The sequence below is a fragment of the Centropristis striata genome, chromosome 20 (assembly GCF_030273125.1).
Source record: "Centropristis striata isolate RG_2023a ecotype Rhode Island chromosome 20, C.striata_1.0, whole genome shotgun sequence".
NCBI lineage: Eukaryota > Metazoa > Chordata > Actinopteri > Perciformes > Serranidae > Centropristis > Centropristis striata.
In genome coordinates this window covers 29,844,419-29,869,431 of record NC_081536.1, presented here as the reverse complement: position 1 = coordinate 29,869,431, position 25,013 = coordinate 29,844,419, and the positions used below count along the sequence as shown (strand labels likewise).

General features: G+C 37.9%; 2 protein-coding genes across 3 annotated transcripts; one reads left to right on the top strand and one right to left on the bottom strand.

Moving 5' to 3' along the window:
* Positions 1-448: 448 nt before the first annotated feature.
* setd4 (SET domain containing 4) lies at positions 449-12,429 on the bottom strand. 2 transcript variants are annotated; one of them, XM_059323898.1, is made up of 13 exons: positions 12,362-12,429; positions 10,565-10,666; positions 10,378-10,473; positions 10,115-10,152; positions 9,604-9,692; positions 8,798-9,034; positions 6,184-6,243; positions 5,458-5,587; positions 4,085-4,259; positions 3,802-3,880; positions 3,433-3,513; positions 2,371-2,494; positions 449-1,497 (listed from the first exon to the last, which is right to left on the bottom strand). In XM_059323898.1, exons 2-13 carry the CDS (start codon positions 10,638-10,640, stop codon positions 1,321-1,323), a joined length of 1,362 nt encoding a protein of 453 aa, XP_059179881.1. In that variant the 5' UTR covers positions 10,641-10,666; positions 12,362-12,429; the 3' UTR covers positions 449-1,320. The 2 variants fall into 2 exon arrangements, with proteins under 2 accessions (XP_059179881.1, XP_059179882.1); XM_059323899.1 differs by having other exon boundaries at positions 10,565-10,663; positions 12,362-12,418.
* Positions 12,361-25,013, top strand: cbr1 (carbonyl reductase 1). Its single transcript, XM_059323900.1, has 7 exons — positions 12,361-12,570; positions 16,580-16,694; positions 17,925-18,094; positions 19,676-19,783; positions 21,007-21,215; positions 22,969-23,022; positions 23,640-25,013. The coding sequence occupies exons 1-7, from the start codon at positions 12,447-12,449 to the stop codon at positions 23,811-23,813; spliced, it is 954 nt and encodes a 317-aa protein (XP_059179883.1). The 5' UTR covers positions 12,361-12,446; the 3' UTR covers positions 23,814-25,013.

Genomic DNA, 25,013 nt, shown 5'->3' with positions numbered 1-25,013 from the left:
ACACTCAGACTCACACTCATGAGCTACCGCGCATGTGTCGGAGCTTTGAGTGTCAGCGGACCATCACTAGTCAATTGCAATGCAATTTCACTGACTGTTGTGATAACAAATGTGTGAGATTCCACCGACTGCAGATCCGCTGCGTAATGAGTCCGACGACACATGGCCATCCGACAGCCCTCGCAACACTTGCGCAGAGCTTCTATTTTTGTCGGACGACGGAGCACGGCGCATAAATTCAGCACAGAGCAGATCGTTCGGGACAGGAAGTCGTGCACAGACACAAAATAAAACATTCAGTATATTTTCAAAATAAAGTACCTCGGGTTCACTAACTTGAAGACCTGAAATCAACAGGTTAGAGGTTTTCACTCGTCTTTTCACCCCACTGACACCGCTCACTCCGGTGCTTGTTGTAAACAAACAGAGATCGCTGAGGCTTGTTAAAAAGAGGCTCTCGTTAACAAGCCGGCCGACCTCGTTAGCGCTCGTTAAGACGGAGTCGCTGGATTTGTCTCCAGTCATTAACGAGGAGATGTTGATTATCTTCCAGTTATATCAATTGATTAGGCGTGAATTCGCGAGATCTCGTGCGTCCTCGGGACTCTGTTGTCCGCAACAGCTCCGACACAGACGGATACGGTGGGTGTTGACGGACTGCGTAGATACGCAGCCGTTGTGGACGGACCCCTTTCGGAGTCGTTACGCATCCAGTGGAATCCCGGCGTTACACGATGCTGTGGCTATTTGCAGCATCCATACCACTAATGTATCATGTTCAGAACGCTTCAGACTGCTAAATTAATAGCACTAATGAGTGAAGTTGTCAAACAACCCCATAAACACCATCACTCATCTCTCAACTTATATCCAGTCTCACCCTGTCACCTGCAGCTGTCTCAGCTAAAACTCTGTACGCCTGGTCTGAAGAATACATGCGGTGTGCACACATTCTCACCGCACATTTCTCCATCATACGGTTTGTGTGAGCACACATCGTTTACACATCTGGCCCCAGAAGGTAACAAGACTAGATTTACAGTCATTTTAGTGCACAGTATCTTTGACCTTTCCTTCTCTGTTGTTGTTGAGAGCCTCACTGTGTTGCTCAGGGTCATTATAAAAGGTGCAGACTCTCTTTAGGCGTACCTGGAATCAGACCTGTGACCCTCTGGTTCAGGGCGCCAGGCGATTCTGCTGCTGCTGTCAGCCGTACTGGTGGACAAGCAGCACAGGAACAGGGACACTGTCCAGCATCACCAGTTCAGCCAATCACTTTGCTTCTTTTTGCGAGTGGCAGGCCAGGGCACCAATCAGCTGTCAGCTCACACAGCCAGCATCAGGCTGGCCTGGTACCAGCTCGTCTGGGTGTCTCAGCGTGCCTTCCAGTGCCTCAAGACTATTTCCCAGGATGCACCTCTCCTCCTGTCGCAGTGACTTGACCACGTCTAGCTGCTCCCTGACTGACTGGTCACACTGCTGCAGGAGATGGGAGATCTGAACACAGAAAAAAAGAGCTAGGTCAGGTGTTGCCTCACTGGAAGATAGTCTGATACTTGGCTGTGTGTGTGTGCATACACACCTTATCCAGAGCTGTGTGTGTGTGTGTGTGTGTGTGTGTGTGTGTGTGTGTGCACATACACACCTTACCCAGAGCTGTGTGTGTGTGTGTGTGCGTGTGCATACACACCTTATCCAGAGCTGTGTGTGCATGTGTGTGTGTGTGTGTGTGCATACCTTATCCAGAGCTGTGTGTGCGTGTGTGTGCATACCTTACCCAGAGCTGTGTGTGTGTGTGTGTGTGTGTGTGTGTGCATACCTTATCCAGAGCTGTGTGTGTGTGTGTGTATACCTTATCCAGAGCTGTGTGTGTGTGTGTGTGTGTGTGTGTGTGTGCATACCTTATCCAGAGCTGTGTGTGTTTGTGTGTGTGCATACACACCTTATCCAGAGATGTGTGTGTGTGTGTGTACATACCTTATCCAGAGCTGTGTGTGTGTGTGTGTGCGTGTGTGTGCATACCTTATCCAGAACTGTGTGTGTGTGTGCATACCTTATCCAGAGCTGTGTGTGTGTGTGTGTGTGTGTGCATACACACCTTATCCAGAGCTCTGTGTGTGTGTGTGTGTGTGTGTGTGTGTGTGTACATATACACCTTATCCAGAGATGTGTGTATGTGTGTGTGTGTGCATACCTTATCCAGAGCTGTGTGTGTGTGTGCGTGTGCGTGTGTGCATAACTTATCCAGAGCTGTGTGTGTGTGTGTGCATACACACCTTATCCAGAGCTGTGTGTGTGTGTGTGTGTGCATACACACCTTATCCAGAGCTGCGTGTGTGTGTGTGTGTGTGTGTGTGTGTGCATACACACCTTATCCAGAGCTGTGTGTGTGTCCTCTAGTAGTCGCTGACAGAGAGTCCTGGCTGTCTGGACGCTCCACTGCTCTCTCTCTTCACAAACCACCTGGCCCAGCAACACTGCCTTCCAGTGGTGACTTTTAAAAAGAAAAAAACACACGTTGAGAAAATCTGTTATATCCTGTGATAGCTTTGGCTTCTTCCCACTCCTTTTGAACACAAATAAGTGTTGAGTCTTGTTGTTGTTTCATTTTGTGTTGTTGTCTTGCATTTATTGTTGTTCGTTTGTTTTTACATGTTCATCTTTTATTTTGTGTTCAAATAAATTCTCAATCAATCAATCAATCAATCAATCATCTCAGCCCCAACAAGTTTATTGAGTCTTAAAACCAAATAGATGAAATTGATTTCATATCAACCAAAAAGGATTATGTATGAAAAAAGTAGACAAAGACGAAAAATGAAAAACATTTTCACTTTAATTTTAGTTAGTTTTGAAACCAAAAGATACAGTTTCAGTTAGTTATCGTTTTTTTTTTTTTTTAAACTCATTTTCATTTTTATTTCAGTTTATGAAAATGTGTTTTCAATTCTAGTTTTCGATATTTCATTCGTTTTCGCTAACTATAATAACCTTGCAATGAACTAGGGCAAAAACTGACAATAATTCAAATCGGCTAATCATTTTCTTGATAAAAAAGGCCCTGTGTAATTTTCCAGAGCCTGATTTCAAGTCTTCAAATGTTTTTTAAACCAAGCAACAGTCCAAAAATCCAAAGCTGTTCGTCTCATTATCATGCATCCAATTCTCACATTCAAGAAGCATAAAACTAGCAAATGTTTGGCTTTTTTGCTTGAAAAAAAATGACCATAAGGATTATTTGATGAAAAAAGTAGTTGCTCATTAATTTTCTTCATTAATCGACTAAAAGTTGCAGCTCTAATGTCTAAACTGACCAGTTGAAAGGACACAAAAGTAGTAAGTGGAGCTTCCCTATTACACAGATATTCACATATGACTCTGTGTGTGTGTGTGTGTGTGTGTGTGTGTGTGTGTGTGTGTGTGTGGTCTTACTACAGTGTTTGTGGCAGCGACAGCAGTCTGAGAGCCGTCATCAGCCTCCAGCTGGGACCTTCACTGGACACAGTGAGATTACTGACAGGAGAGAACGAGAAACTTATTTGAAAAGTAATTAAGTTCTACGTGCAATGCAGAGATATCTCCAGGCATATTAATTAATCTATTTTAGCAAAAAGACAAGACGGACAACACGTAGCTCTGAAAATGCAGGACTGTTCTTTTAACATGCCTCCTGGTTCTTCTATCACACTTTAATTATTTTAATTATTTGTAATAAAACTGCTATCCAGTAGAACTATTACAATGGTTCACAGACTAACCATATAATACATAAAATGAACAATGACAATGCAAATATCTTACTCGAGAAAGTTGTTCTCTTTAAGAAACTTCATCTTGTGATCCAAACTCCTGTCAGCTCTTAAAACGTCACAGAGGAGATCTGAGGGACCAAAATGCAAACTTCTACTTTTTTTAACTTTTCAAATAACAAATCAAGACAACAACAAACGTCAAGCTACAACATCCATAAAAACAGTTTTCCGACTAAGACAAAATACATTAATTTGTGTTGCTTTAAAGTAAATGTGGAGTTGCTTGAGAGGCAGAGATTCTGAGTATTTTTCTGTTTCCTGCTGTAGTTCACCTGTGTCCACATAGACCACACTGTTGGGGTTGCAGGGGGCAACAAATCCGTACTCCAGCATGAGGCGCTGGCTGTCATGACAACCGTAGTTTATGAAGGCCTGCTGGTAGCGGAGAGTCCCGGTGACGCTCCTGATCTCATAACATCTCGTCATGTCATTGAAACTTGCTTTCACCTGAGAAAAACATGTTTTTGATACAGTTTGTGGAAACTCAGTGTTGGAGTCATTCCATGAAAATGGCACAATTCTCACCTCTTTAGGTGTATTTCATCTATTGGGTCACCACAATTTATATTTAAACAGATTTACATATACATTGAAATGTTTCCTTTAATACAATGTTAAAAAAACGTTTCTCACTGGATGAGTTTCAGGCGGACCGATTATACTGGAGCACCAACTAGCGCTCATGAGTTGAGACAACAACAAACCACAGTGAACATGAAGGAAGAAGCTGATGAGACCTTTGGTTGGCCCCGTGGATGATGGGACATTTAGTTACTAAAAACCAACGGATGGAAGCGTCGATAAGAGCATGGTTGTGTTGCTATGCAACAAGGAATTCACATATCACCGCAGCACATCCAGCCTCAAGTATCACCTCAATGCTAAACATATAGCAGCTAGCGGCTAGTGTGGTAGCTAGCGTGGATTGTGTTTTACTTCAAAAACCAAAGTATTCTAGTTTACAGAAGGTCTACCTACCTATAGGCTACCTGCATTTATGAAATGTACTATATTTCTAAATATGCTATTGCTTCACTTAATGGCAAAAATTGCACTGGTCTGTTGGACTTGAACAAAAATAAACAATATTTTTGTTGCTTAAGCTTATGTATTCAGTCATTATTCAATGGTATACTGAAAATCCATGTGAAAAAAATTACTTCTCACTGTTCTCAGGTCAAATATTTATATACGATTAAAATGCAATTAATTTCGATTAATTAATTACAAAGCCTCTAATTAATTAGATTATGTTTTTGATCGAGTTCTAGCCCTACTTTTTTTTTAAATATCTTTTATCTATATTTTTTTTTTTTCATTAAATTTTTTCAGTTGACACCACCTATTTTGTCATGAGCCTAATGGCCTCAATGAAAGCTTACTTTGAAAATACCAAATAAAATGATTGAAAAAGTCTATTAATTTTGATGTTCACCTTAACATCTAGTTGTGCTCTTTTGCTGGTGATGTTTTTTTCTAAATTAATTGTTAATTATTCATTAAAATCACATTGTTTAGTTGTGTACCGAGGTTACCCCTCAACCCAGTTACACCAATGATTCCACCCCTATAAATACAATGGTATCATCCATAACAGCATGTACATCAGGATGTGTTTTTGTGTGTACTACAGTTTGATGTTTACCTGAACATCAGGGCGGTGGTTGAGCAGGTCCAGAAAGGGAGCTAAAGCATAAACATCCTTTCCACACAGGAAGTTGTTGGGTGGGTGGGACATGAAGACAGAGCGTGTGTTGACACTGCACCACGCCCACCTGGAGGACGAGGATAACAGCCCATCAACCTTACTGATGAATAGTCCAACAACATTTAATAAACAGCTCAGTTGGGTTGCCAAATAAGGGTTGGCAAGACGTCAAATGGTGTAACCACAAAAGAATCATACATATTAAATATTTTATCTACCTACAGTGGATTTAAGTGGACTTATACATATAATTACTTCATTTTAAAAAACATATTTCTACATTTACACATTTCGTCAATATTGAGAAGAACATATTCTTTAAACAACCATTTTTTTCTCAAGTTTGACACTTTTTTTCTCATTTTAGTTCTCATATTTTCCTGTATATAGATAAAGATATCAGATTTTCATTTTAAAAAATGTACTGGTTACACCAACTGACAATGGGTTAGATCATGTCATTGATCCATATATTGACTTATTTTCCTTGCCATAAACCACTGAAGTTAATTTTTGATTCAGTGATTCAACATTTTAAAAGTTAGAAATATATACCTAAAATGTACCACTTTAAACACCTGCAAAGATCATGGAAAGGCTTATATGTAACACTGTGTGTGTGTGTGTATGTGTGTGTGTGTGTGTGTGTGTGTGTGCACGCACCTCAATGCTTCATACGTCAACACCTCCTCCACAGGCTGACTCAGGATTGGCTGCAGGGTTCTGGATTAAAAATAAATCACATACAGTGGCTTGCAAAAGTATTCATCCCCTTTGGATATTTCACCCTCTTTTGTTGCTTTTACACATGAAATCATGGTCAATATAATTTGGCCTTTTTAAAAATAATTTGCAAAAAAACCCTCTCCAATATCAAAGTGAAAACAGATTTTTTACAAAATATTATCAATTTATTAAAAATATATAAGCATTGCATAAGTAGTCAACAGAGCTCCAGCTAGTTGATGCAGCAGTGTCACAGTTAGTGAAATGGAGATCACCTGAGTACAGTTGATGTGTGTCAAGTGATCGTAGAATAAAAACTAGGGCCGGGACTCGTTTAAAAAAATGAATCTAATTAATTAGAGGCTTTGTAATTAATTAATCAAAATTAATCGCATTTTAATCGCATATAAATATTTGACCTGAGAACAGTGAGAAGTAATTTTTTTCACATGGATTTTTAGTATACCATTGAATAATGACTGAATACATAAGCAACAAAAATATTGTTTATTTTTGTTCAAGTCCAACAGACCAGTGCAATTTTTGCCATTAAGTGTAGCAATAGCATATTTAGCCGCTAGCTGCTACATGTTTAGCATTGAGGTGATACTTGAGGCTCGATGTGCTGTGGTGATATGTGAATTCCTTGTTGCATAGCAACACAACCATGCTCTTATCGACGCTTTCATCCGTTGGTTTTTAGTAACTAAATGTCCCATCATCCACGGGGCCAACCAAAGCGTCTCATCAGCTTCTTCCTTCATGTTCACTGTGGTTTGTTGTTGTCTGAACTCATGAACGCTAGTTGGTGCTCCAGTATAATCGGTCCACCTGAAACTCATCCAGTGAGAAACGTTCCGCGGTGCAAAAATAAATGTGATTAAAATGCATCAATTTTTTTAACATGTTAATTTTTGTGTAATTAATTAATCTTAATTAACGCGTCAAAATTCCAGCCCTAATAAAAACATCTGTGTCTGGGAGGTCCAGTCTCTGGTTCATCACTATTCCTGCTACAATTGTACCATGAAGACAAAAAAACTCTCATGGCAACTCAGAGAAAAGATCATTGAGCAGTAGAAGTCAAGAGATAGCTAAAAAAAAAAATAAACTCACTGGACATCTCACAGAGTTCAGTTAAACCATCATTAAGAAATGGAAGCAGTATGGACCTTGTTTAAATCTGCCTAGAGCTGGACGTCCTCACATTCTGAGTGACCGGACAAGAAGAAGACCTGGTCCTTCCAGGACCTGCTGCTGAGGAGCATCCCCAGAACATGATCAAATCAAATCATATCAATCTTATTTATATAGCCCAAAATCACAAATCACAGATTTGCCTCAAAGGGCTTCACAGACTGTACATGGTACGACAGCCTCTGTCCTTAGACCCTCACATCGGCCAGGGAAAAACTCCTCAAAAACCCTTTCAGCAGGGGAAAAAGAAGAAGAAACCTCCAGTGTGAAGCTTGGTGGTGGCCATGCTGCCACCACCAAGCTTCACGCTGGAGATGGTGCGTTTGTGGTGATGTGCAGTGGTTGGTGTTCGCCAAACATAACAAAAAGGTCAGTTTTTGTCTCATCAGACCATAGAACCTTCTTCCAGTTGAGCCTGGAGTCTCCCACATGCATTTGGTTGAATTCCAGGAGAGATTTGATGAGCTTTTTTTCTCTCTTAAACAAGGTTCATACTGCTTCCATTTCTTAATGATGGTTTAACTCTGTGGGATGTCCACTGAGCTGGACATTTTTTTGTAGCCATCTCCTGACTTACACTTTTCAATGATCTTTTCTCTGAGTTGCTTGGAGTGTTTTTTTGTCTTCATGTTGCAACTGTAGCAGGAATAGTGATGAACCAGATACTGGACCTCCCAGACACATGTTTTTTTATACTACGATCACTTGACACACATCAGCTGTACTCAGCTGATCTCCATTTACTAACTGTGACTCTGCTGCATCAACTAGCTGGAACTCTGTTGAATTAGGTCAGTTACTTTAAAGGGGATGAATACTTATGCAATCATTTATTTTACCTTATATATTTCTAATTGATTGATACCATTTTGTAAAAATCTGTTTTCACTTTGATATTAAAGAGATTGTTTTTTTTTTTGCAAATTCTTTTTGAAAAGTCCAAATTATATTGACCATGATTTCATGTGTAAAAGCAACAAAAGGGTGAAACATCCAAGGGGGATGAATACTTTTGCAAGCCACTGTACTGCTTGTGACATTATTGAAATTGTTCACATAAAAAAAGACTGATGGGGTCACTTTTTATTTATGTTTTCTGAATGATTATATGTATCGGGGTGTATTTAAGCACCAGGCATATTGAAATAAAAGGAGCAAAATAACAGCTTGGAAGACGATAGAAGGCTCATCTAAATGCAACGATTTAGTGTGCTTTAAATCTTTTATTCTGCAAGTCATGTTGCCCAGTCTGTAAGTATACTCTGCCCTACTAGTTCTTATCTGTACACACCCTTACAGATAACATGAATGACCTCATGTTGGAGATAATAACTGGCTTCCGTGCCAGATTTACCTGAAAAAGTCTTGATTAGAGGAGTGGATTTCTCGCACGGCCTCCCTCTGCTGTAAAGCCCGTCTCTGCACACTGGCTGGTAGAACGCCTATGACATCATTGGTGAAATAGGCGGGGCAAGTGTAAGTGGTGGGAAGCACGTCGATGTAGGGGAACCAATCAGAGGCCTCGCCTCGGTGACGCTCACACAACAGGAAGACGCAGAGCGCCAAGAGAGGAGAGAGGCGCGTCTTCCAGCTGGAGAGGTAAAAATATAGGGAGAGTTTGCTTTGTTTGACCTTGCTCTGTTGTTGTCTTGCATTTCAGTATTACAAAAACAAAAACTGCACATTATGATGGCCGAAAAGAGATACTTGCTACTGCAGCGTTGCTGTGATTGAATGCATTAGATTAGTTTCTGGCCATATTCACAAAGTATCACCGCATTACAAGTAATGGAGTGAGAATATGGAACAACTGCAGCGATGAAATGAAATCATGCACGATAATTGTTAGGTCCAAAAGGCTTATGAAAAATTATATGCTAAATAAGTATAGGTTGCAAACTGGATGAGGACGTTCTTGTAACTGCCTTCAGTGTTTTGTTTTGTTGCTGTTATTGGTTTGTTCGTTTGTTTTCTTTGCGGGAGTAATAGACATTCTCAAATCTAATTTGTTTGATATACTATGGTTGACTAATAAGAAAATAAACGAATAATAAAAACAACAACATATATATATATATATATATATATATATATATATATATATATACACACACACGCGTGCATGTGCGTGTGTGTGTGTGTGTGTGTGTGTGTGTTTACTTCTTGATATATGGTCCCAGGTAGCTGTTGAGAACTGTTGAGGTTGTGAGGAGACAGGACTCTGGCAGGGATATGACCAGCTGTCCAGGCTGACAGAATAACAGAGAAAAAGAGAAAGATTGTTACATTATTTTTGGTTTTCAATACATCGTGCAGATCGTTATGGATCCATATACACACACTAGAAGACTCACTAGTTGACAATGACTAATATACAGAATGCCGACCTTATCGTTAAATGGAAGAAATGTGGTTTTGCTGTGATTGTTAACTTCTTTTCTACGACAGACATTGAAGTAATTTATATTGTCTGCTATCTGCAGAAACTGTTTAGAAGAAGAAGAAGAAGATTACTTTATTAATCCCACAATGGGGAAATTCAACCTCTGCATTTAACCCATCCTTTTTTTTGCCCCCCCTCACACAAGTGAACACACCATGCAAGGAGCAGTGGGCAGCACATTACTTACAAGTCTTTTAGTAGCAATCTGATGCATGTTAGCAGATTTACCTTTATGCTGTTGAGAGCTTGGAGTCCTCTGCCTGTGTCTAGATGACGAGATGCAACACACACACACACACACACACACACACACAAACAAATGTAAAAGTCTACTTAAATCCATCAATCAGATTACTGTCCACAGGTTGGATGCAGTGAGAAGTTTATCTGATCTAAGAAACTGAATGTTTGTGTAAACATCACAATGCTAAATCAACGTCTCCATGTGGTTCTTGTGCAGACTGGCCCTGTCGTGACTGGTGGAGACGTACCAGTGAAGAGGGCGGGCTGCAGCAGCTTTGCAGTGAAACCTCGCTGGTGAATGAACTTCATCAGCCTCACGTACTGCAGCTGGTGACACAGAGAGACTGCAGAAACAGATGAATGAGGGGAGAGACGTGACAGAAACAGCTCACAGCAGAGAAACATTTTAGAAAGCAACAATTACAGCATTAATACCTGACTGGACAACGCTTTCTTGTTTCTGCCTCCTCTTCCTCGCAGCTCGTCCAACACAATGGCTGCGACCCCTCATGACCCCAGCTGGAGCTGTGACAACTTCTGATGGGCAAAAAAACAATCACACAATAAACAAGTTAACATGGTCTCTCTTACAGGTCTATTTCTTTATTAAATAATTGTGATTTCCACACAGTAAACTTCCTGGGGAGTTGGTGAACATTTCTATGTCCCAGGGTCCTATGTTCCCCAGCCTAATATCCTCTTAATATGACACATTATTGAAGCTTTTCAAAGGGTTTATGTGCTCAGAAACACATGTTTCTCAAGGACAAATGTTGAAATCAGCCACATAAAGCTAGAGATGGGCTGTTTGACACTGAGGCTCCAAAGCCTGTTTCACTCTATTGAAGCAGATTGGTTCGAAACACTGTGTTAAGGCTTTTATCAAAGCTTCGTGATCACGTGACCGATGACGTTTGAGGCTTCATATGTCACAACGAAGCACCGGAAGTAAGGTGACCAATTCAAATCTTTGCTGCAGTTGTTATAAGGAGACACGAAATTATTGGAGTCCCCCCCCCTGCTTCATAGCACTTCATTTTCACACTGTTGCACAAGCACAATCTTCACTTTTTTCACACTGTTGCACAAGCACAATATTCACTTTTTTCACATTGTTGCACAAGCACCATTTTCACTTTTTTCACACTGTTGCACAAGCACAATATTCACTTTTTTCACATTGTTGCACAAGCACAATATTCACTTTTTTCACATTGTTGCACAAGCACAATATTCACTTTTTTCGCACTGTGGCACAAGCACAATATTCACTTTTTTCACATTGTTGCACAAGCACAATATTCACTTTTTTCACATTGTTGCACAAGCACAATATTCACTTTTTTCACATTGTTGCACAAGCACAATATTCACTTTTTTCACATTGTTGCACAAGCACAATATTCACTTTTTCATAATGTTGCACAAGGAAGTCCTTCAGAATAATTCAAACAAAAGAACTTCTACATTGTTAAATTTGAATCCTTTCATATAATTTATTATATTATAATCATGGTCTCTTAATGGAGATCAGGAGAGGTATATGATCCAAATCCAGGGATGTCCCAATGATCATTAACACCATATGTGGTTTTCACTGAATTGCAATTGAACTTCTCACAAACCTTCAGAACCTTCAAACCTCAAAAACACTGACGTTGAAATAGCTGCCGTCTTACATCACAACACAACCCTGTCATATCAGCCATAATCATGTTTCAAGTAATTATCAGTAATAACAGGACAACACATTTAAACATGTTATCAGTAAATTGATATTTCAAAGTGTTGTAACACTGTGATGTGAGGACAATTATTCTCAGAAAGATGACTAAGCTGCTTAAGACTAATTTTATTGATTTTGTGTTGGAACTGGATTCAATAAGATGTGTGAATAATTTGGAAGTTTGTGGCTGCTATAATTAGAGCTGACCACTAGGTGTCACTGGTAGGGTCTGTCTGTCTTTGAGGCTTTGAAGCTTCAAATCTTTTTTTTCGATGCAATCAGGAATCAGCCTGAAAAGCTTCACAAGGCTTCATCCACCCATCTCTACCTTCAGCTTATAGTCTACTGAGTTTAAACTCATTGAAAGCAATGTCCTGGCATCTTTTAGTGATGTAATAACTGTCTCCTCTACATACAGTGTTTAAACCAAAGCAGATGATTTATAAACTACCCCGCTTAGCTATGGCTAGATCCACTCATACCGAGTCAGTAAGCAAACACAATACCTCATATATCGTCATATAAAAGCAGTTGATCCTCCTGCAGCGGCTCGCTGGATCAAACCAACGTGGTTAGCTTGTTTTTCCGGGTATGCGCAGTGACGCTGCGCCGCAAGCATCCTGCTTTTCTCCTTTTTTTGTCTCGCTCTCCTGCTCTCCGTCTCACTCCTCTCCTCCTCTCTGCAGCTCCACACTACTACACAACCCAGCTCAAAGTAAGTAAGACACTATTTCACCTCGTGGTAGCAAAGTTAGCATTGGGTTTTGATATAAATGTGTATGTTAGTGTGTTAATTTGTGTAAACCAGTGAAATGTGCTGACATGTGAACTCAGGGTTATGTAACGCTCACACAATAACCCGAAACCAGGCGAAAGGTTCTCCTAAAGCTGGTAGCCTATGTATATGAAATAGGCATTTTTTTAATTGAATTAATGTCTTAAAATGCGAGTTATATGAGGTTAGTTTCACACCCTATAGTTGCAATTGTCACGCTGATCTTGTAAAACCAGTTTGCAAATGTAGGTGAAAGTTATAGTTTGTATGAGTGGTAGGCAACCTGCGGCTCTTCAGGCCATCTGCACTGTCTCCCTGTGGCTGCGACAAAAATAAATTATACCAAATTAAATGTATTTTCTATTATCTTTACATTTTAATTTCCACCGATTGTTGGTGTAGGCCCAAAACAATTTGTATTGCTGAATTATAAAAATGTGTTGCTTATTCACAGCATTACACTTTATGCTATTTTTACATTTTAATGTGCAAATGTTACTGCTGTTTTCTAATAGATCTAATAGTTTTACATTATCATAAGACACATTACATTCCTACTTTTAATGTCCTATACCTGGAAAAAGTGTCTGTTTTCTATGACTTGTTTCAGTTCACCAATTCTCACAGTAAACTCTCTCTGAGATTGTCACCATGACTCAGCAAATTTAACCCCCTTTCACTCTCTTTTTATGATACATACTAATTCAACATCATCATCATTCATTCATTTCTTTGGTCCAGTTAAACATAAAAGGAAATTTAAAGAACAGTTTTTTTTTTAACATCTCTCTCTCTCTCTCTCTTTGAAATTGTCACCATGACTCAGCAAATCTTTCATCTTGTTAATCTCCTACATGGCTTTGTTTTGGGATTGTGAAAAGCCCTGACTTCTCTGGACTAAATACTGTGTGTGTGTGTTTTTGTGCATTATTATTATTGTTGTTGCTGTTATTGTTATTATTATTATTATTATTATTATTATTATTATTATTATTATTATTATGATTATTATACACATTGAGTTCCCATTTTTATACTGATATTGTTATTGCCTTTTATCATGTAAAGTGTCTTTGAGTAACTTTTTAAAGCGCTATTTAAACAAAATGTTTTTATTGCTTTTAATTTCCTACATCGGTGTCTATCAGTATAAAAGTGTCTTATGTGTTATTATAATTATTATCTTAAGTTTTATTATGATCATATTTAGTTCACTAGCCATTCTTTATTAATTCCAGTTATATAGTTTAATTAACCCTCTGGAGTCTCCAAAAGCTCCAAATCCAGACTTCTTCATGACATCCAGACTAGAAAACAAAGCAGCGTGGAGCCCTACTGTAAATTTACCTCTAAAGTTCTGGCTGTAAACTCCATGAGGCCAGTTTCAGTTTGATGATGATATACCAAGTAAAAGTGGAGACAAGCTCAAATATATTTAGTATAAAATGATAGAACTGGATGGAACCCTCTTATATGTTAGATTTGACACCTTTGTTCACATTTGCAACATTTAAAATTCTTTATTGAGCATGATAGTGTTTTGAAAGTTAAAAAAAAGATTCAAAATCACATTTTATGTTGGACTAAAGGACCAAAAAAGACACAAAATAACAAAAAATGTTTTAAGAAAGACACAAAATTACCAAAAAAAGAAACAAAATGACAAAAAAGAAACAAAATGAGAAGACAAAATTACCAAAAAAAACACAGAAGAAGAAACAAAATGACTAAAAAAGACACAAAATAACAAAATAAAGATGCAAAATGACAAAAAAGACACAACAAAAGACACAAAATGACCAAAAAGACACAAAATGACTAAAAAATACATAAAATGACATAAAATAGTTACGCTAATCACACAAGACCCAAATAAAATAGAGTCCCACTAGAATAAAAACCAGAGTTGATGACAGGATCACACACAATCACAAGATCACTTTTATGTCGGTTTTTCTTTGTTTCCTTTTGGTTCAAAATGTTGATCCAGTAAGTCAGAATAAAAAAATCAATTATTATTAGGTCATATAGGTGAAAAAAATACCACCATGGCATTTAAACATTTTTTAAGTGGTGAATACAGGCAGGATGGAAAGGATTCAAAATAGCCCAAGACTCCATAGAGTTAAAGAGCATGTTTGAAGAACAGTTGTCACAGCATGCTTCCACTGAAAATATCACCATGCCTCAGCAAATGGTATCTCTTTTTAATGTCCTCTCACATGACTGATAAGTATTATGATTGTGTGGATATACACCGCGTTCCAAATTATTATGCAAATTGTATTTAAGTGTCAAAAAGATTACATTTTTTGTTTTTCAATTAAACTCATGGATGGTATTGTGTCTCAGGGCTCTTTGGATCACTGAAATCAATCTCAGACACCTGTGATAAATAGTTTGCGAGGTGAGCCCAATTAAGGAAAAACTACTTAAGAAGGGCGTTCCACATTATTAAGCAGATGACCATTTCCAAGCAATATGAGAAAGAAAAAGGATCTCTCTGCTGCCGAAAAGCATGAAATAGTTCAATGCCTTGGACAAGGTATGAAAACCTTAGATATTTCACGAAAACTTAATCGTGATCATCCTACTGTTAAGAGATTTGTGGCTGATTCAGAGCACACATCGGTTTGTGCAGATAAAGGCACAATGAGGAAGGTTTCTGCCAGACAAAAACATCGGATTAAGAGAACAGCTGCTAAAATGCCATTACAAAGTAGCAAAAAGATATTTGAAGCTGCTGGTGCCTCTGGAGTCCCACGAACATCAAGGTGTAGGATCCTCCAGAGGCTTGCAGTTATGCGTTAATCTATCAGTTATTCTATTGGGCCACCCCTAACCAATGCTCACAAGCAGAAACGGCTGCAGTGGGCCCAGAAATACATGAAGACTAATTGTCAAACAGTCTTGTTCACTGATGAGTGCCGTGCAACCCTGGATGGTCCAGATGGATGGAGTGGTGGATGGTTGGTGGACGGCCACCATGTCCCAACAAGGCTGCGACGTCAGCAAGGAGGTGGCGAGGCGTGTTTTGGGCCGAATCATGGGGAGAGAGCAGGTCGGCCCCTTTAGGGTCCCTGAAGGTGTGAAAATGACCTCTGTAAAGTATGTGGAGTTTCTGACTGACCACTTTCTCCCATGGTACAAAAAGAAGAACCGTGCTTTCAGTAACAAAATCATCTTCATGAATGACAATGCACCATCTCATGCTGCAAGGAATACCTCTGCATCATTGGCTGCTATGGGCATAAAATGAGAGAAACTCATGGTGTGGCCCCCATCCTCCCCTGACCTCAACCCTATTGAGAACCTTTGGAGCATCCTCAAGTGAAAGATCTATGAGGGTGGGAGGCAGTTCACATCCAAACAGCAGCTCTGGGAGTGCTCTCCAAACACTCACAAGGTCAATGGATGCAAGAATTGTGAAGCTGCCATCAAATAAGGGGTCCTATGTTAAAATGTAACTTGACCTGTTAAGATGATTTTGATTGAAATAGCTTTTGATTTCAGTAAATATGACCTCCGAATGCTGGAAAATCCAAAAATGAGCATTTTCAGTTCTTAAAAACCTATAAAATGTTATAAAACTCTGTTGTGCGTAATAATGTGGAACAGTGCATTTTAAGTTTTTAATTTTTTTTAAAATACTGTTATCATTGGGAGGTTTGTCCAATCACATTAGAATTAATTAAACTAATGGTTGATGACTTAAATTATGCTGACTGTCATTTGCATCGACTATTTAGGAAAATCTGAGAAAAAACTCAGTTGCATAATAATTTGGAACACAGTGTAGTAGTCAGTGTCCCTGCCTCCTCAGGACTGACATCTGTGTGTGTTTAATGTGGGGTTTGTGCTGCTGTCAGAGTTTATTCTTCTACTGTTAATGATTAATGATTCTGTATTTAAACGTTTATTTGATGTCTCTCTCTCTCTCTGTGCACAGACATGGCTACCAAGGTTGCTGTGGTAACAGGCAGTAACAAAGGCATCGGGCTGGCCATCGTCCGAGCGCTCTGCCAGCAGTACCAAGGAGACGTTTACCTCACAGCCAGAGACGTGTAGGTAGCTCACCTGCTAACACCTGATGGCTGGTGTTAACATATACTCTTTATTTTATCTTGATTTATTTCTTGACTTTCATTTTTCAACGAATCTCAATTTGTCCACCTGTTGGAAATTCAGTGAAATAAATAAATACAATTAAATAATTAATTAAAGAGACACAATCCATGAAAAGGACATTAGTCGCAGTAGCATTGTGTAGGGCTGGGCAATATGGACCAAAAGTCATATTCCGATATATTTAGGCTGAATATCGATATATGATATATATCCTGATATTTTTATTATTTATTGCAAAGTGAGAGCAAACGTTCAGTCAAAGTCAAAGCCAAATATGACATGTCACAAGTAGTTTTATTGAATATTAAACATGCAGGAAGATTTCTGAAAAAGGGAGATGTAACAGTTTCTTTAGATCGCTCTAACAAAGCTACTTAATATTTCTTTAAAAAAACATATGTAGACGTTCAGGAAGAACTCAGGACGCTCAAAGTGAAGTCGGATCAATGATAGGTATTATGGTTTTGCCAAAAATGCTTTCTGTTCGAGGCCAGAAATTCCAGTCTGTCCACCTCTGGCTGCTGTCACTCTTCCGGAACATTCTCCAGCTGCAGTTAATTCTGTTGATTGCTCTGCTCTGATTGCCTTTGATCTTTGCTCTGATTGCCTTTGATCCTTTGATGTGATTACAGTTACAGATACACGCACACACACACACACACACACACACACACACACACACACACGCGCGCGCGCGCGCGTAAGCGTGCACACTCCTTTTCAAATACTTGAAAAGGAATGCTTGTTGTAGTTGTGCTCCTTGTATATTATATAGTATCATAACATTACTAATATTAATTGTTATAAATCTCTGAAGAATCTCATCATAGTTTACACACACCGGCAGTAGCCCCCATGGCCCTTTCAGAATTTCCCCAGAAGAAATTTTCTAGTTATTATTATTATTACTATTATTATTATTTTATTTTATAAAAAAGGCACATTGGCAGGTAAACATTTACATTTAGCTTATATTTATATATATATAAAAAAAAAAACAAGGGGAAAAAATGCCACTCAGATTATATTGCGTTCTTGTTAAAAAATAAAACAAAACAAAAACCTAAGCAATGAAAGTCCGTGTCACATCTGAACAAGTCTGTTTCTCATAAGAAATTAAGTGACAAATCAGATTAAATTCAATAGATTTCTTTGTGTTGGTGCAGCGGTCGCGGTGAGGAAGCGGTGAAGTCTCTGGCTGCAGACGGACTGAAGGCCATGTTCCACCAGCTGGACATCAACGACCTGACCAGCATCACCACCGCCGCCGCTTTCTTCAAGGAGAAGTACGGAGGAGTGGACGTCCTCATCAACAACGCCGGGATCGCTTTCAAAAGTACTATCACAGATATAGATATTGTACTGACTGGAGCCATGCACAGAATAATTTTAAAATATGTCAGAGTAGGGCTGGGCGATATGGACCAAAAGTCATATCCCAATATATTTAGGCTGAATATCGATATACGATATATATCCTGATATTTTTAATGCAAAGTGAGGGCAAACGTTCAGTCAAAGTCAAAGCCAAATATTACATCAAGTCACAAGTAGTTTTATTGAAACTGTTTATTTAAGTAAATGAAAATACTGTATAACAACAGGAGTACCTTTTTTTTTTTTTTTTAAATGAAAGCTCCATAAAATGCAAATTTTAATAAAAAAATATATTAACTAAAAATAGCCTATGAAATAGAATAGGCCAATGGTGGTATAGTTTGTCTGAAAGTAGCTGAAAAACACTATTATATGGTGGTGGTTTGTGGCCTAAAGGTTAGGAAATCAGCTTGTTACCACAGGGGTCGCTGGTTCCAATCCCAGGACTCACAGATCAACAACTATTTGTTAAAAATAGCAACAAATTACCACATTATGGGATGTCTAAAAATGACTCCCTCGAAAAAAACACATACTATATAGTATGTCTATTTTTGTCAAAAATGGTCAAATTTTAAAATGCCTAAAAATGCTTAAAATGGATCAATTATTGTCTGTTGAAACATATTAGAGCATCATATGGTCTGAAATATTTATATTTATATGATAAAAGAAGAAGGAACATTACAAAAGAACTAAATATGACAAATCCGAGTAAGGGCAGCTTTTATATATAAAAGAAAAAAAATTGAACTATATCGATATATGCGATATGCTCTAATTCCATGTCACATTTAAAAATATATTGATATATCTTTTATTTGGCTTGACTTCCTACTCCTTTTCGGACATGAAATATTTATTTGGGCTTTATTATTTTGTTTTTGGTGATTTTGCTGAGTTTCTGCAGAAAATGGTATTGTTTTTCTTGTTTGTTTTGTTTTTCTTGTATTTTTGTATAATTGTTTGTTCTTACTATAAATAGTTTGTTTTTAACATGTTCGAATAAATGGTCAGTCATGAATAAATAAATATATTCTTAAAAGTTTTTCACAAATAATCTCATTATGAATCCAAATTGTACTCACTAATTATTGCCTCTAATGTAAACATTTTTAAATCAAATGATTTGTTTTTACTTACAATTAAAACAAACTAGAGTTAAAACCAACAAAAACCAGCAATAACAATATTAATAATGCCACTCAAGCATTAAACCAAATAAAAAGGATTTATTTCTGCTTAATAACTTTCATTAGTTGGCTTTGAGTGGAGAAAAACAAATAGGAGCGCTTGACTTGATGCGTTTCAGTCAGCACTCTAAATGCAAAGCATCAATGATGCATCCAATAAGTGCAGGTAATTATATATTACATATTAGAGCATATCAGCGTGCTTTCATTTGTGCCGTTTCTCATCCCTAATTGACTGATTTGCTCATTGAGACAGTACGATGACTTTATTGCTGATGTTTGGAGAACTGAAGGAGACTATTAATAAGGAAGAGACGATGACATCATCTCTCTCTGGCTCTCTTCAGTGGCAGACACGGCTCCATTTGCAGTTCAGGCGGAGGTGACCCTCAAGACCAACTTCTTCGCCACCAGAGACATGTTGACTCACTTCCTGCCGCTCGTCAAATCTGGAGGTGAGGACACAGAGTCTGCTGTCTGTCCCTGCTGTCCTAATTAACAGTGCACAAGCAAGTTTTTTTTTCTTATTGTTCCAGTTTCAAGAGTTAGTTTTGTTTGACTCAGAAATAATTAAAACTTTTCTTTTGTTTTTAAATAATTAGATATGGAGGTGAGTTTAGGTTTGTTATTTTTTTTACTTGAAATGGTTCACATGTGACTTTGAATATAAATGATCTAACACTTGGAAATCTAAAGTTTTTTTTATCTTGGTAAGAAACAAATAATTGTCAGGTCACTCTGCTCGGGCCAGTTCATCGCTGCTTGCAGCTTTAATTTATCTTGTTTTAAGAGTAAATTTATTATTTTAAGCGTTCAACATGCTTATTTCTAGATTTAATAATCTTAATTTAAGAAATCTTGTCAAGTGAAATTATCTGTCCATGCAGCAAGATCATTTCCCTCAGTGTTTTTATCTGGTTTTTAGACTAAACACCTTTTTTGCAGTGTATGTTTCCCTACTGTCAGCTTCCCTCTAAAGTTCTGGCTTCAAACTCAATGCCAGTTTCTGTTTGATGATGATAAGCAAAGTAAAACCGGAGATAAGGTCAAAAGTATTTAGTATAAAAATATACAACTAGATATCCTCTTATATGTTATATTTGTAGCCAGCATTTAAATTCTTCATTGAGCATGATTGTGTTTTTGAAAGTAAAAAATGCATCATTTTCACGTTTTTTTCTGTGTGTTTTTTGGGTTAAAAATGTTGATCCAGTAGGTCAAAGTTAAAAAAGTTCATATAGGTCATATAGGCTGATAAAAATGGTACCAACGTAGCATGGTCAACATTCAGAAGTGGTATATACAGGCTGTAAGAAAAAAAGGACAAACATCTGTCCCTCAGATTTAGTGTTTTTATCTTGTTTTTAGACCTTCTCTTTTGCAGTGTAAAACCTGCTGATTCCCTGTTTCTGGAGCTCCTGATCCCACCAAAGTTGGCACATTACAAACATAATAACTCATCAAAAAATGACATAATATCAATTTTAGTTTTTCCTACTTTTCATGAGATGTGGTCACAATTAGCCGACACTAAAACATGATAATAAGATAATTCTCCTCATGCAAACACTAACGGACCACACAACCAACTCACATTTAATCTTTTGTGAAATTTGACATGTTGTGAAAGAGAATTGAAGAGCAGCCTTCAGACTTCCTGTCTGTGTGTATTGTTCAGGTCGTGTGGTGAACGTCTCCAGCTTCGTCGGCTACCGCACTTTGACCCAGTGCACCCCGGCCCTGCAGGAGCGCTTCCGCAGCCAGGACATCACAGAGGAGGAGCTGGTGGGACTGATGGAGAAGTTCGTAGACGAGGCCAAGAGGGGCGTGCACCAAAAGGGCGGCTGGCCCGACACAGCGTACGGCATGTCCAAGACTGGACTGACGGTAGGACACATAGTCTGTCTCATCTATGGAGAACAAGATCATTTGCAGGTCTTAAAGGGACCATATTATACTCACTGTCAGGTTCATGTTCTAGAACATTTTTACATGATTTCATGTTTTAAAAAACAATGGGCCTCATTCACGAACCGTTCTTAAGAACAAATTTGTTTCTGCTCCACCCGTCATTGCAGCCAGATGAATTACTGTAACAGCAACATTGTTTACCATGAATACTTATTGATAAGAGCTCCAAAAACAAAATCCTCACAAGTCAACACACTGCAAAAAATGTCCGTAGATTTTACAGTGAACTGCTGTAAACTGCTAAACCGTGACAGTAAAAGACCGTAAAATGATAAATGAGTTAATTCAGTTTCAGTAACACCGTTAATGTATATATCAGCCAAGACAGTATTTTTTACAGTTTTGTTTTTTGAAAAATACATTACTCCACTGTAAGATACACTGTAATATGTATTTAATGTACCATACATACAAGCCATCACTGTAATTTTTTCATTTATCTTTGTAAAAAATACTTTCTCTAACTGTTAAATGTAATAAACACCATATCTCTTACAAAAACAAACTGTAACATTTAATGGTAAAGTCTTTAATTTATACAGCATTTATAAAGTATTTTCTTTTTTTCCTTTTATTTATACAGTAAAAAATGGAATAAAATGGCATTCTTACCACAGCTGCCATTTTTTTTTACCATAAAAACAACAGTTTTTTTTTTACAGTGCGTGTTCCTGAAATCAAAAACTGTGAAACTAACATTCTGCAGCAGATGACCATATGTAGAAATCCATCACTAGCTGAGAGTAGAAAAAGCTGTTGGTTGTGAGGTTTTTTCCTTCATAGGGTTTACTTTTACACATGTTTACCACATAGTTTAATACTTTTGCAACCTTTAACATAAACATCTGATGTTGTAACATCATATATATGATAGAAAATAAGGAAAGCATAAAAGGTCCCCTTAAAATGGAAAATAATAAAATTTGGTGAGATCTATACTGCCCTATAAAGTCTAACTGCAGTAACTACATTTTTGGTGAAAATCGAGTTATAACTAAAAATAAACTCCTTGATGTCTTTTTTTTCTTGTGACAAAGTTTTAGATTTCAATTTTGCTTTATTTCAGAGAAATATTTATACAAAAAACACAAAATCCAACTCAAAAACAAGCAGTTACTGCACTTTACACGGTCCAAAATATGCACATCTTTGAATAGAGTTGTTAAACACTTTTAAATACTCTGATAACAAAATCAATTTGAAAATGTTTATTCACTGAAAACAAAATGTAAAAGCTGAAAGAAGACAACAACATTGATGTAACTGCACTCTGTTTATCATCACTATTAGAACCTTTTACAGCAAAACCAGAGTGCAGTAACTACGTTTTTGGGGGCAAAAATCATCATGATTTTTGAGAATTAAAATCACATCATCAATACATGTAGAAATAAGTCTCATATCACTAATCTACATATAACCAATTTGGCTGGCCAGTTAAAATAAGTAAAAAAAAAACTTGAAAGCAGTTTTTCTCAGTTTTACCTTTTGCGTAGTTACTGCAGTTAGACTTTGTAGGGCAGAATACCCTCATCAGTCAAAATCAGGGGTCAAAGAAACTCAGATTGAAATTCTTTCATACCATAACTCCTTTTATGGAGACATTGATTGTATATTAATATATGTATATAATATATGTATATAAGTGTGTTCCTCTGTGTGTCTCCAGACTCTGTCCATGATCCAGGCTCGCCGTCTGTCCAAGGAGAGACCGAATGACGGGGTAATTCTAGAAATATCTTCCAATAAAAAAACAAAAACATCTCTATGTTCCAACACAGAATATTGTTAGACGCTGTAGAAATAACTGCACTTCACATTTGCTCTCTGCTCAGTCGTCTCAAACTACAAAGCCTCTAATGAGATTTCCTACAACAACTACATCATTGAGACAATTGGACAGTTTGTGACAGCTCTGGGTGGTGATGATCTGCTTTGTGCTGCTAAAACTAAACATGGCCAACAGTGGCGGTTCTAGACCAGTTTTACTGTGGGGGCCAAGGAGGGGCCGGTGTTTAGTCAGAGGGCACATTAGCACGTTAAAAAATGGCAAAGATGATATTTAAGCATTCAGAATCTGTATTTTAGGGTTAAAATTATTGAAATAGATTATAAATTCATATTAAACAGTGACTTAAGATTTTATATGTTATAAAGGGTCAAAGAAAATATGTATTCAATGCTCTTGGATTTTTGCTCTGAGCTGCACCATGTTCATAAGAATCACCCAATAGCCTTGTTTTTGGGTTAGGGTTCGTGTCATATGAAACATTTTAACCACTAAAGAATCCCTTTTCTGCTTGCATTAATTTTGCTGGCTTCCATCATTATTTTGTACAGATCCTGCTGAACGCCTGCTGTCCAGGCTGGGTGCGCACTGACATGGCCGGTGACAAAGCCCCAAAGTCACCAGAGGAGGGCGCCATCACCCCGGTCTACCTGGCCCTGCTGCCGCCCGGAGCCACAGCGCCTCACGGGAAGTTTGTGTCTGATAAAGAGGTCCAGCAGTGGTGAAAGGCATTCTAATTTAGCAAGAGCACACCTGATGGGACAAACCACCTGAGTGAAGACAGCTCAGGGGATCAGTGGCGGTTCTAGTTTTACTGTGGGGGCCAAGGAGGGGCCAGTGTTTAATCAGAGGGGCACATTAAAAAACAGCAAAGATGATATTTAAGCATTCAGAATCTGTATTTTAGGTTATTTAAAACATCTCATTTAAGTATATTTGGTACAAATACATTGATTTAAATAATGAGACTCACCAACAATAACATTTTTTTTTGTATGACGATGACATTTCTCATTTATTTTGAACAATCACTTTTTTATTTTGAAAGTGCAGTACAGTCAGAATGATATATATATGAGATATATATATATATATACACACAATATTTATTCTTCATTCTGGGTTCCTTTTGTGTACAATGAGATATTGTTTGAACAAAGAAAAGGTTAGAATTGTTCTGTTGTTCATGGTTATAAATTGATCATTTTATTATTGATTTGACACAGGGGCCACAGCAGGGGCCAAGGGCTTCTTCACAGGGGCAGTGGCCCCTGGAGGCCCCTGTGTAGAACCGCCACTGAGGTGATTAAATGAGTCCAGTCAGGTGTTGCTCCTGCTGGGTTGGAGTGAAACCTGCAGCCAAACTATCGCTTCCATTGATTAGTTTGATACCCCTGGGCTAAAAGGGATCTGTTGGTGTGTGTGTGTGTGTCTGAGGGAACTTGGGTATTAAATGACCAAAAAACTTGTCAAAACTGCCATAAAAATCAACTTACAATAAGAAACATTTTCAACATTTGAAAGAAAGCATCACACAACATGGAGAAACTATTACAACATGTTTCCTCAGAGAGTTTAGCAGTTTAACCAAATGTTGATGGACATAAAAACCAAAATGGCTCAAATTATTCCAAGAGGATCTCTGATATTTGTGTGTGTGTGTGTGTGTCTGCTGGATTATTTGCAACATTAATCATGCATGAATAAGTGCAGGCTAACTGCTTGTGTTTTTGATAAAGCTCCATTTCATCACTTTGCCTTTGGTAGTTTAAACATTTTGATCTAAAAAAAAAAAAAAAAAAGGAAAACTTGCCTGAACTGGATGAGGCTGAAAATGTTGTGAAATCAAAGACAATAAAATGCTTTTCTACAACATAATGCTTTTTGTTTGTGGTACTTTCGATGCTTTCATGTCAAATGCAATG